The 12,026-nt window shown below is 54.9% G+C and overlaps 1 protein-coding gene across 6 annotated transcripts in view; it reads right to left on the bottom strand.

Moving 5' to 3' along the window:
* PSD (pleckstrin and Sec7 domain containing) overlaps positions 1–12,026 on the bottom strand; it is a 48,093-nt gene that overhangs the window by 11,007 nt on the left and 25,060 nt on the right. For 4 of the 6 annotated variants that reach the window (XM_054072315.1, XM_054072317.1, XM_054072320.1 and 1 more), the window contains 5 exons: positions 7,433–7,627; positions 6,864–6,944; positions 6,170–6,282; positions 5,296–5,354; positions 4,691–4,780 (listed from right to left, as the gene is read on the bottom strand). In XM_054072315.1, the coding sequence (XP_053928290.1) occupies positions 4,691–4,780; positions 5,296–5,354; positions 6,170–6,282; positions 6,864–6,944; positions 7,433–7,627 (538 nt within the window). The remainder of the gene's footprint in view (positions 1–4,690; positions 4,781–5,295; positions 5,355–6,169; positions 6,283–6,863; positions 6,945–7,432; positions 7,628–12,026) is intronic. The other 2 variants (XM_054072318.1, XM_054072319.1) reach the window with 1 other exon arrangement.

Here is a 12,026-nt window from a genome sequence, read left to right as displayed (position 1 = left end):
CCCGCGGCCCCGCAGGGCGCTGCCATCCCCCGCGGCGCCCCTCGCTTACCGGCTTCTTCTTGCGGCGGCTCTGGAGGCGGCTGACCACCAGGTCGGTGTAGAGCACCGGCTTGAGGGTGCGGGAGCGCTGCGGCCACCCGTAGCAGAAGGTCTCTGCGCCGCGGTAGTTGCGCCCGTAGCGCACCGAGCACATGGAGCGGGACCGCATGCGCCCCGCGCTGCTGTTGATGCTGTTGACGCCGATCATGCTGCTGCTGCCGGCGGCGGGGCGGCGGTGCCCGGCGGAGACCGCCCTGCCCGCGCCGCCGCCTGTTGAAGCGGGGCCGAGCCGGGCCGCGCTCCCGCTGCCGCCCGACGCCCCGCCCCGCCCCGCCCGCAGCCAATGGCGGCCCGAGACCGACCGACCCCAGCCGAGCCCAGCCCAGCTGGTCCGAACCCAGCAGAGCCCAGCCCAGTCGAGCCGGTCTGATCCGAGCCAAGCCCAGTTGGTGCGAACCCAGCCAGTCGAGCCGAGCCGGTCCAGTGCGAGCCAAGCTGAGCGGGTCTGAGCCCAGCCAAGCCAAGCCCAGCCGAGACAGTTCGGAGCGAGCCGAGTCGAGTCAGTCCGAGCCCAGCCAAACTGAATCGGTCTGGTCTGAGCTGATCCCATATGATCCCGTCCGAGCCAAGCCCAGCTGGTCCAGCCCAGCCAAGCTTAGTCGGTCTGGTCTGAGCAGAGCCTATCAGATCCCATCCAACCCGAGCAGTCGTGGGGCAGGGGCATGCATCTCCCCTGGCAGGACAGCATCCCCAGCGCTGACCCGACACGAGTGGCTGGAGCTGCCCTCGGTGCCCCAGCCAGGACACCAGGAGCGGGTGGTGTGCACTCCCGGAGCCCAGGGGCAGTGACAGTGACGACTTGTGCTCCACTGGGCAGGCAGCTCCTTGGTTGGTACCAGCCAGGCGGCTGCAGAGCTGCTGAGCTGGTAGTTCTCAGGCCTTCCACCTACAGCATCCATCCCACACTTGACCCTCCTGCCCATTCCTTTGAGGTCAGGCCAGAAAAATCAGTAGCTGGAGCTGTTTGGCTGGTTAAGGGCAGGACATGGATGCTCCAGGCAGCTGTTTCCGTGAAGAAGCAAAGGGCTGGTCATCCTTGCAGAAGGCACGAAGGTTTGATGCGTAATTTAGTTCAGCTTAACTGAATAGGAGATGTGGCCAGTGGAGAAGGGGAAATTTTCCACTCTGTCCTAACTGCTTGGAGTAGTGATCACTGGGCAAAACTTGTGAGGAAGTGGGCATGGGTGCCCAGCCCTTCAGAGGTGCTGGGCTGCTCCTGAGGCGGGGGGGAGCGTGGTAGACAGGGAAGAGCAGCGTATCACTCCCAGGAGAGAGAGGCAAAAGAAAATAATCTGGAAGATTAGATTGAGCATTCCTGAGATTATAGCTCAGAGGTGGGAGCTGGGGCTTTCTTCCCACATTGCTAACCACATACCCAGCAGTCTGCGTGCAGTGCCTGAGCCCTGCCTCTGTGCCTCCAAGCTGCAAGGTGGAGGCCCATCCTACCTTCCTCCTCCAGGGACCAATTGCATTGTCAGGCTTAATTCATTAACATCTGTGAAGTACTCGGGCTCCTAGGCTGGAAGGCAGCACAGATTTGGCTCACTGCTGCAATCACTAAGCAGCACCAGGGAGTAATGGGTCTGATCTGGCCCTACTGTGTTGTTACCAGCCGCCAAAGCACAAGGTTAAGCTAAAAAAGTAAGGAAGATGGGAATGAGCTAAGGCTCCGCAAAGTGATCAATCATGTAAATGTCAAATCCACATCTGAAATATAACAGACAACCAGCAACAGTGATTGCAATTCTACAGGGGTGGGCCAAAATCACACTAATATGAGAAGAGCAACATCTCAAGAGCTAACCAGAATACCACCAGCTCTAGGATGTCCATCCTGCTTTGCTTCCTTCCTTGCTGCAAGGGCAGCTACCTTCATTTGGCCACAGGAGTTTAGGTCCAAGTCTGCAGATGTGAGCATTCTCAGGCATGACATTATACAGGTTCTTACATTCCTGGCATGGCTCCCTGCCCTGGTGGGAGGACACTCAAGTTGGAGCCCTGGGCAGCCTGGCCTCTGGAGTACAATTTTCCAAGGGAGCTTTCAGATCCAGAGGAAAGGATTTCCAGCAGCAGTGCCAGTAAGACATCACTATGTTAGCTCCAGCAGCAGTGCTGTGCAGGGCACAGCAAGGCACTGCCAGTGAGGGGGACGTGGTGCTCAGCTGTGAAAGCATAAGCTTTCAAGTGTTTTCATTTCTTCTGCATAAAATTGGGATTGTTTACATGTATTATCTACTAGCAGATAAAGTTCTCATCTGACTCAAGCTGCCACCCGCTCTCAGGCATCACGCTGTGTTTGTCGTGGGACTCCCTGCAGCCAGAGATGAGGGGAGTGCCCAGGCTCCCTGCACGTCTATTCCTGATGCCGAGCCCAGAGTCATAGGGCGTGTGTCCCCTGCAGCCACCTAGGTCCTTTCCTGCTGTCCCCATTCCCCCCGAGTGGTGAGTGTTGTGTGGTGGGGGCCACCTCCAGCCCTTCAGCTCTGAAGCCTGTGGGGTAGCAGCCTGCTCTATCTCCCTAGGCAGGCTTGGAAGAACTACCAGGATAGGACTCTTCTTCTGCGCTGCTGCAGCTGCCCAAGACCCAACCCTGAGCTTTGGGAAGCTCCTGTGAAGCCTGCCCGCCCTTCCCCTCCCCTGCTGCCCTTAGAATACGTGTGTGCTCCTGGAGCGCTAAAATTAGCCAGCCAGCCGAGCTGCACGCTTGCCGAGGAGCCTCAGTCCCCGAGGAAGCAGCATCCTAACTGGAGTAACAGGACTAGCACGGGCTGACACAGGCGGAGAGCCTTTCCCCATTTCTCTGCCCCCTGAGCCTATGCGGGAACCAAAGCACTGAAGCACCTGAGAGCAGTGGGCAGAAGAGAGAGGATGTCTTCTCCAGCTGAGCTTGGCAAAGGCTGCCCAGGAGCATTACAGCCCCTCCAGGCACTGTTCCTTTCTGCCCCCCTCCCCAGCACAGGCTGACAGCACTTTCCCCATTTCAGCTGCTCCAGGACCCTGCTCCCCCTTGCATGGGCAGGGGCTCTCTGAAACAGAGCAGTGCTTCAGGTGAGGAGCTGCAGCCTGCCCCGTGCATGGTTCCTCATGCTGCCTTTTGCTCCCCCTCCCCAGCACGGCTCCCACACAGAGGCGGCTAAAAAGCAGCAGTGGGAAGCAGCACAGCTGCAGAGGGAACAGGCCATTTTTAGCAGAGCAGCCTCCCGCTGCTGGGCTGCAAGCACAGCTGTGTGGGGCTGGGCTGCAGCACTGCAGCCTCCTTCTGCTGCCTTACACCCAGCTCCTACCCAGGAGAGAAACCCCGTAGTTTTGTGGCACTTACTTGCTGCCCTGTTTCCCACTGGCTGGGATCTGATGGGATAACTTGATCTCACATGTTTAAACTGCTGGTATTTTTGGGGGTGAAGTTTAACAGGGATGTGGTGGTGCACGAGGTCCAGGTATCCAACCACGAGATGCTGCGGGCTGCAAACGAGGCATGCCAAGGAGCCTCTGGAGCTTGGATGCTCCAGGATGCAGCAGCACTGGATGGTAGTGGTTCAAGATACTCATTTTGGATGTTTCTATTTCATTTTGAGTGCTTAAAGCCTTTTCTGGAAATGGGTTTAAAATTAGAGGAGAATTTTTCCTGAGCAACTCCTTTTACTGGCGAAGCGTGGGCTGAGAGGGAGGACAGCCCTATTGAGAGCTGCTGGTAACCCCATAATGATGGGGTGAGCGACACAGCCAGGAATAGACCCACAGAGGCTGAAAAGGGAGCTCAGCTTTCCACCTTCCATTGCCTTTTTTCATCGACCATGTGCCCCATCATGGCTCTGGCACCCTGTGGGAACCCATCTTCTACATCATGAGTATTTGACATCTGTAGTGCTTTACAATGGTTCCTGAACAGCAGGTCCTGTGTAGCTAATCCTATTTCCAGGGCCCAACTTGGGGACAGGGCAGCTCGGAAAACCCTCCTGAGAACAGGCGATGCTGGAGAAGAAAAGCAGTCTGAGGCTGGAAGTGCTTGCTGAATTCTGCCTCCCTTGGCCAAGCCCCATTGGACACTGGGTCAGGCAGGAAGAAGGCAAGAGTCCCTCCGTCACAACAGCGTGGTGAGCTCCCAGCTCTGGGACTTTAGTCACTAGCCCACCCTCCCCATCACCATGCCTTGCCCATGTCACCAGAAACATTCCCCAGGCCACCCAAGATACCTCCAATCCCAAGGCCTGGCCATGGCCTTGGGCTCCAGTGTTCCAGAGAACCAGGAAGGGCCGAGTACCACAGGGTCAATGCCATGAAGCCTCTGGCCGCAGCTGGGCAAACCAGCCCTCATATGCTGTACCCATTTGTGCCTCCTTGCCTGCGATGTAGGCAGAGCAAGAGCAGTGAGGGCATCAGGACCTCAGCTGGGGCGCCCGTGTCCTCCCAGAGGAACAAGGCAGCCCACATTCCCCTCAGCAAGTCAGGAGGAAAACTGCAGGCCAAGGGATATTCCTGCACGAGGATGGACACTTTCACTGCATCTCACATAGACATTCATGTGATCCCACCCAAAGCTCTCCGATTTGCTCCTGCTGCTTGGCTAACCAGGGAGAATGACCAAATTTACCTTGAGCAGCTCCTTGGGGAAGTCGGTGCCTCCGTTGAGACCCTCCAAGTTGCAAATGAAGTCAGAGCAGGACATTCTCTTCCCAATGTTCTGTGGGAGTCGTGAGGAGAGAAATACAGGGGGTTACCTTTGAGCCAGGGGACCAGCGCTGTCTGGAGCCAATCCCACAGCTCAGAAAAGGCACCCCTCACATTTCTGCGGTATGGTAAGGGACCAGCCAGGTCTCAGGGCAGCTGCCTGAAGATGTGGGGAAGCTGCTGGCTTCGCCTAGAGACTAGGAGTCTTTAATAGCCTCCTTTTTCTAAGCTGGGTGCTACCTGCTCCCATGGCAGCAAGTTTTGGAATTTCACTCCCACCCTGTCACCCTGTCCACTTTCCTTTTCTGTCCTCATCCCACCTCCACATCTTACGGCTCAGCCTATCTCTTCCAAAGGTCCACTCTCTCCTTCACCACCTCCATCTCTCACTCAGCCTTTCTCCTCTCTGTTCCCTAGACATGGGAGGGGTGACCAGACCTCATGGACCCAGGGTCCCATACCTGCAGTAGAGGGCACTGGGGACAGACAGGGCAGGGACAGTTGGGGCTGACAGCAGTGGAAACTTACATGTCCATGCAGATCTGTGTTTAGCAGCATCAGGGCACAGGTGAGGGTGTGGGCTCCGTCTGCAGCACAAGCATAGGACAGGAATTAGAGCCCGTGGCTCAGCCTCACAGCTGGTGCTCCAGACCCTGAGCACCTCAAGCAGGGCCTAAGACAACTCTGAGCCTCCTCCTCCTATCCCAGGCACACACCGTACACAGCAGTCAGCGTGGTGCTGGAAGCACACAGGCGAGTAGGTAGGAGGCCACTGAATTAAAAGCTGGTCCTAAACCCGAACGTACAAACTCCCCTCAAAGCCTGAAGGCAGGCAGCCCCTTCAGCCAGGTAGCGATGCTACAGCTGATCCTGCAGAGCTCCTAGCATAGCAAGGTGGGACCAGCACAGCACTCTGCCAGCCAGGCAGCCCAAACCTCACCTGCCCCAGAGCCAACCCTGAGCAAACTCAGCACATGAATGCACAAAGGAGAGGCACAAAGACGTGAAACAGTACAAAGTGGGTGTACGTACCACCCCAAGTGCTGGGCACCTGAGTTTTCTCACCTGGCTATTCCCTCAGCTGAAGTCTATTTTTGTGAGGAAGGCCTTCCCTCGCCTCTTGTGCTAATCTGCTCAAGGTCAGAATTAAGGATGGGTTGAGCCCTAATTATGTATGATCCAACCATGGGAGGTTTTGGTTTTTTTTTTATAAAAGAAAAAATAAAACATCTGTCATTTGAGGGAAATGACAGCTCTGTAACCAGGGCTGTCTCTGAAGGCACCAGTACAGGCGCTCAGCCTGCTCTCTGGTTTCAGTTTGAGCACCTTCATGGAGTTGATGAATGCACGGGCTCATTTGAAACACACACACATGCACACATGAACACGCACAATTTCTCACCTTCTGAAGAGATGGCGTTGGGATTACACTCATAATAACGCTGGGAAAAATGAGCCAGCACTCGCTCTCGCTCTTGTGTCTCTCCCATCAATGCCAGCTCCTTTAGAAAGGACCTGAAGAAGCAGCAGCAGTGTTGGTCACACATAAAGCCCATCAGTGGCTTCTCCAACCCACTCTGCACAGGAATGGAGCGGTTCTTTCTGGTTTGGAGAGCCCCTGTGTGCTGCACAAAGCCCTGTCATCACACATCCCTCCCAGCCCGCTGCAGGACTCCCCTCCAAGCCCACAGCATCATGCTCTGCCAGCACGTCACAGAGACCTACAATCAGCAGCAAGAACTGCACTGGGAAAGGAGGTGGGAAAGGGAAGGAAGGTCTGGGCTCCACCAGAAGGTCCACCAGGAAGGTCTGGGCTCAAGGCCTGGAAAGCCAGAGCTAGGTAAACCTGTCATCCAACTACATTGGCCACTGAATTAAGACCAGGAATGTTCTTTTTCAGTTGTGTGGCTGAGAGACCACTTTGGGAACCACCCTCCCCTCCTTAAGAGGTAAGAGGATCTCCTGGTGGGAGCCATGGGGTCTGCTGGCTCCTGCAGATGTCTGCGTGGGTGTGGAGCTGTGGAGGGTACAGTCTGCTGGGACCTCACTTGAGTGGTCACTACGCACACGTACATGTACACGCACTCAGGTCTGACCTTAGAGCCTGGTCCAGGCTCATCCCTGTGAACACGAAGAACTTCAGATATTCCCCTGCTACCATTCTGCTGAACTCGTTGCTGAAATAGAAAAGGAGTGGGCGAGAGTGGGATCAACCAGACTGTGGGACATCTGAAAGCTGAAAAGGATGGGGTAGATTCTAGGAGGCTCTGAGCTTCCCAGGGCTGTGGGAAGTGTGCACCCCACACTCCCATGAAACTCAGAGAAGTCACTCAGAGATCCAACGGGAATGTTGGGCACATAAGAGAAACTGGAGAAGCTAGAGCTGGAAGGGCCCGTAAGAGGTCAGCTAGCCATCCCCCTGTCCCAACACCTTACTGGAGCATCCAAGACGCAGTCACAGTAGGAAGGTGCCAAATCCTGTATGTCTCTTAGGTTTTAAGGCCTTCAGAAGGAATAACTGGTACAGATGTATCAGTCACAGGGAGTGGGTTCTAGGGTCCTGCCAGCTATTGCTCGCCAGCCTGGTGCCCCACAGGCAGCTGTGGGTACACCGTGGGTGCCAGTAGGGCCCTTGCAGAATGGAATGTTCCCTGCAAATACCCACACGTACTTCTTCCCCAAGTGGCGGGCCACATCAGCTTTTTTAAAGCCATCCAGGTTATATAGCCTCTTGGCCAGGCGTTTGGCGGCCTCCAGGTCAGCCTTGTGCCCATTGGAGAGGGTGTCCGTGCTGCCCAGGGCCAGCTGCTCCATGCTGTCCATCTCCGAGTCCGAGTCCAGCTGGCTTAGGGGGCGATCGCTGCAATGGGAAGGGACACTCCATGTTAGCCTGCCTACAGATGCTCTCCTCATTCAGCTCCGCAGGAAATGCAGATTCCTCACCCCGCATCAGAGACCATCTACTCACTGCTGGGACCCAGGATGAACAACACTGGTTAGACACACTCCAAAATGAGGTCTAGGAGCTAAGGGAAGGTTTGGGGATGCAGCTGGAAGAGAGGTGGGGTGATAGGACAGTTCCAGTGACAGATGACAGTGCAATGGAACCCAAACCCCTGTCCAAATTGGATGTGGAGAAACCAGACAACTGCTCAAAAGTCCCTCACACCAAGCCTGTGAAACTGCATGTGTGGGCTCAGGCTCTGCCAGGCTCAGCTGTCGCAGAGACTTTGAGCAGAAACATGTGCACATCACATGCTGTCCTACAGATCCGCACTTGTTTTTTAACCTGGACAACTCCTTGTGCTGCTCTTGAGTGCAGTTTCTGTTCAAGACAAGACGACTGTAATTCCTTCCTTCATCTTTTCCCACTTAAAAGCAATACACAGAAGGCAAAACTGAGACAGAGGGAGTGAAGACAAAGGAATCCCACCCTGGCCTCCCAGCCCACAGTGGGGTGTACTGTCTTCTTCAGGCTATGCATCAGCTCTCAGCCCACCATGCCTTAAATGGCCGCGTTAGGAGATGCTCTTGGCTTAGCCCCCGAAGCAGTCTGACTCAGCGGCTCAGAAGTTATCCCAATGAAAAAAATGGTTGAATCTAATAAACAATGAACGTTAAGCAACTGTGACCTCGCCCAAATTTTCTGGCAGCCTTCACAATGTTCCAGTCTGATTTATTTTTAAAAGTCTCTAATTGACTTTTAAGAGGCCTGCTCTCCTGAGCCAATTACCCAAGCCAATCTCCTTGAGGCTCCACTTCTTCCACGAAGGACGAGCGTCCTTGCTGCTCATAGCACTGCCTGTCACAGGGCAGCCCCGCACAGCACTGACAGCCTGCCCCATGCCTCGGGGGGCTCTCAGGCACCTCCTGCCCACTATCCCAACAACTCCAGCCTGCGTGCAATGCGGGGAGCTGCTCTGCACTCAGACCCCTGGGCCAGACGCTTCACTAGTGAAAGTGGCTCTGACACTCTGCAGGTCCCTTGGGAGATGGCTCTGACCACCACTGAGCTTGTCAGTGCCAGACAGCAATTGTGGTTAAGACCTAGATGGGCGGCCCAGGGCGGATGCATGCCTATTTGGCCCCAGCCCTCCCCAGGGTGCTCAAATATTACCCTGGTGGAAGCAGCCACTAGAAGGGCCACAGGTGATTAGGAGCTCACCAGCTCCAAACCCAGGGACCTGCACTGGGCAGGAGGCTTCCAGCACCTGGCTGTGCCTGCACCGCCCAGCAGGGACAAAGCCACCCCAGGGAGCACCCAAGAGCAGAACAGGCTGGATGCTGCTTGGCCATTGCCAGACACACACCTCAGCCCCTCTTTGACTCCTTGTCCAGCTGCAGCCACTGTGCCCTCAGCCAAGGATAGGGCTCGCAGGCTCTTAGCTTCCCAGCAGCAGAAAAGATTAATCCATCCTAGTAACTGGTACCTGCCAGCCATGAATTGTAGTGATTGTATTTTTTACTAAAACTCTATCTGCTATCATGGGAGCACAGGCACTGTCCCCTTTCCAGCCCAACAGCTCCAGGTATGCTTTTCTACCCACAGGCTGAGCTACAAAACTACCCTTCAACCCCTCCCCATGCTCCAACGTCACCTCTAGAGCAAGCAGCTTCTCAGTCACCCTTTGAAGACCTTTTCATTCTTTTCAACCATGACTAAAAACTCCCAATACGCTTCTGGACCTTGCCTATCCTGCCTGAGAGTTTGTCCTCCCTCACATGGCTGGTTCCTGGAGCATTCAGGAGCTAACCTAGACCTCTGAGTCCTCCCCTATAACCTCTCTTCCCAACCTGTGGTCCTAAGCTTTCCTACCCAGTGCTAAGCATCCAGGCATGAGGTTAGTTACAAAATGTCTCTTATCCTTCAATAGCTGTATCTCCCTGCAAGCTCCCAACCTGCGGCTGCAATTCTTGCAATAGGCACACCGGGATCACAGCCTGGGACTCAAGGCAGTGGGATCTGATATGCCCCCATCACTAAGTACACATACTGATTTGGGGTTTTACATGAGCAAAGCATAATCTTCCTCTCGAGATGAGGCACTACCCAGCCATGCCATGAAATGGGGTTTCTTCCAACACTCAAACCACTCTCATGCTGTTAAATATGGGCCATCAGCCTCAACAGGCTGGAAGTGCCCCATTTGTGACACCCGTCTGTTACCACTCCAAGCTTTAGCTAGCTTGGAGAACGTGCAGCTTCAAGACAGAAAACCAAGATCACAATCCTCAAGCAAATGGAGAACAGAGCAAAGCGACATGTCCATGTCTGAGGCAACTGAGGTGATGCTAATTTTCTTGCCAATGAGCTAATGTCTCATGGTGGATTTTTTTTTTTTAGTGTACTTTCTAAAGTGACATTTCGGTTTGGCTTGAAGAAACACTGAAATAATATTTTTTACATAAAATATATTTTCAATCTGAGAACTGGCCCACACTTAGGCAATAAAGATCAAATTTGGTATTGTGCGAGTACCCTCAGCGTGCCTGAAATGAGTCATCTCTGAGTGGACAGAGTGCTAGCTCATCACTGCTGCCTGCCTAGGACAGCCGCTGCCACCTCCAATGTTGCTGGGAGCACAGGTCCCCCTGCCACCTCAGAGGTGTTCGCTAGAGAGGTGGGGTCCCCAGCACCTTTGTCAGCAACAGCAAGGTCCTTCTGGGGATCTCTCAGGACAGCATGTGATCCAACTCAGGGCTCACTTGGGGACAGAAGCTCTTCACCAGCCACCTTCCACCCTAGCCCAGCACAAGGACCATGTTGTGCTCCCAGCCCTGGGGCGCTGCTGCAGGACTGCAGTGCTGCTCAGAGCCACTGCACCACAGAAACTCCTTCTCCAGGACCAGATGCTTCTCCAGGGCCCAAATGTTTCTTCTCAGGGCCAAACGCTCCTTTCCTGGAGCCAGATCCTCATCTCGCCCCAATATTCCTCCTCTGGCTGACTGCCTGGAGCCCAGCAGGAGAGACCACAGCACCTTCCCTAGCTGCAATGCGGTGTGTCACTGCAGGGGCCCTGACATCCTCTCTACCTTGCCATCACAAACTGGGCTCATTTGACACCATGTTCTCTCCGCGGCTACCATCAACCAAGAGCAAATCTTTCCTGGATGCGGGGCAGCAATAAGGCACTAGCTCAGCAAAGGCTGCCCCAGAGGGCCGACCTCTAGCTCCTGGCTGCCAGCAGGGAAGTATCTGTGTGGCAGGACCCTCCCTCCACCAACTCCCTGCTTCCCAGAAGCTCAGAGGGAGAGATATCCCTGGAGACAGGCTGGGTCAGGTAGCCACTGTTTTCAGCTGCGGGTGCTGAACTGAGCCCCTGGATTGTCCAGGTCCTGCCTGACACATTTCCAGGTGGGATACCTGCTCTAGGAAATTTAAAACCTACAACTACAATCCAAGTGCCAGTTGGTCCCCACAGGAGGCTGGTTTGCATCCTGCACCATGAAGGGACCTGGCACGGAGCCTGGTCTAAGTCTGTGAGGGACACGTTCATCAGGCAGAGGAGCACTCTGCCCTCAACTTCAGATACCCTGCATGCATGGGTAGATGCCCAGTGCCTCCACCAAGCAAGCCCAGCCTGCCTAATAGCTGCTAAGAATTTACCAGACCGGATCTTCAGCTGAGCTAAATAAACGCAGCTCCCTCCATCGGTCTCAGTGGAGCAATTTTGATTTATGACAGCAGGATCTGGGCTGGTTCATTCCTCACAGAATTGAAGTTAAGGCTGGGAGGACAATTGAAGGGCAGCCAGGCCAGCCTCCAACCACAGGAGTGGCTGGTCCTGCTTTCTGTCAGCTCTGGAGCCCAACCTGGACCTCAAATCACCCAGCCACAGCGGCACCCGCCACTGTTACTGATGCCAGATCAATGTAGAGCTGAACTTTGGGCAGCTGTGCCCCTCCTCTCTCCTGTTCCTCCGCAGAATTCTAGAGCCTCCCCTGCAGCACTAGTCCTCTCTGGAGATGGCTGTTTGTCTTTTATCACCCCATCTCACCAGCCCCTCTTGTGGGGGGCACAACCACTCCTGCAGAGGACAGGGGCTGACTCTGCAATTCCACAAAACAATTTCTGGAGCCAGCTGAGAGTCTTAAAATCCAGTTACTCACCTGCTGAGTGGAGGGTTGTCCTCTCCTTCAGAGACACAGACGCCATGGGGTTAATGCAGGGAAACCTAGGTCTCTCCGACCCTTGGGAAAAGCCCAGCTTCAGGGCTCTGGGTCAGACCCAGGGGCTGGAATTAACACCTGACATGAGG

This window comes from Cuculus canorus, chromosome 7 (genome assembly GCF_017976375.1).
Source record: "Cuculus canorus isolate bCucCan1 chromosome 7, bCucCan1.pri, whole genome shotgun sequence".
Taxonomy (NCBI): Eukaryota; Metazoa; Chordata; class Aves; order Cuculiformes; family Cuculidae; genus Cuculus; species Cuculus canorus.
The sequence above is the reverse complement of the archived record's forward strand: the minus strand, read 5'-3'. Positions and strand labels throughout refer to the sequence as shown.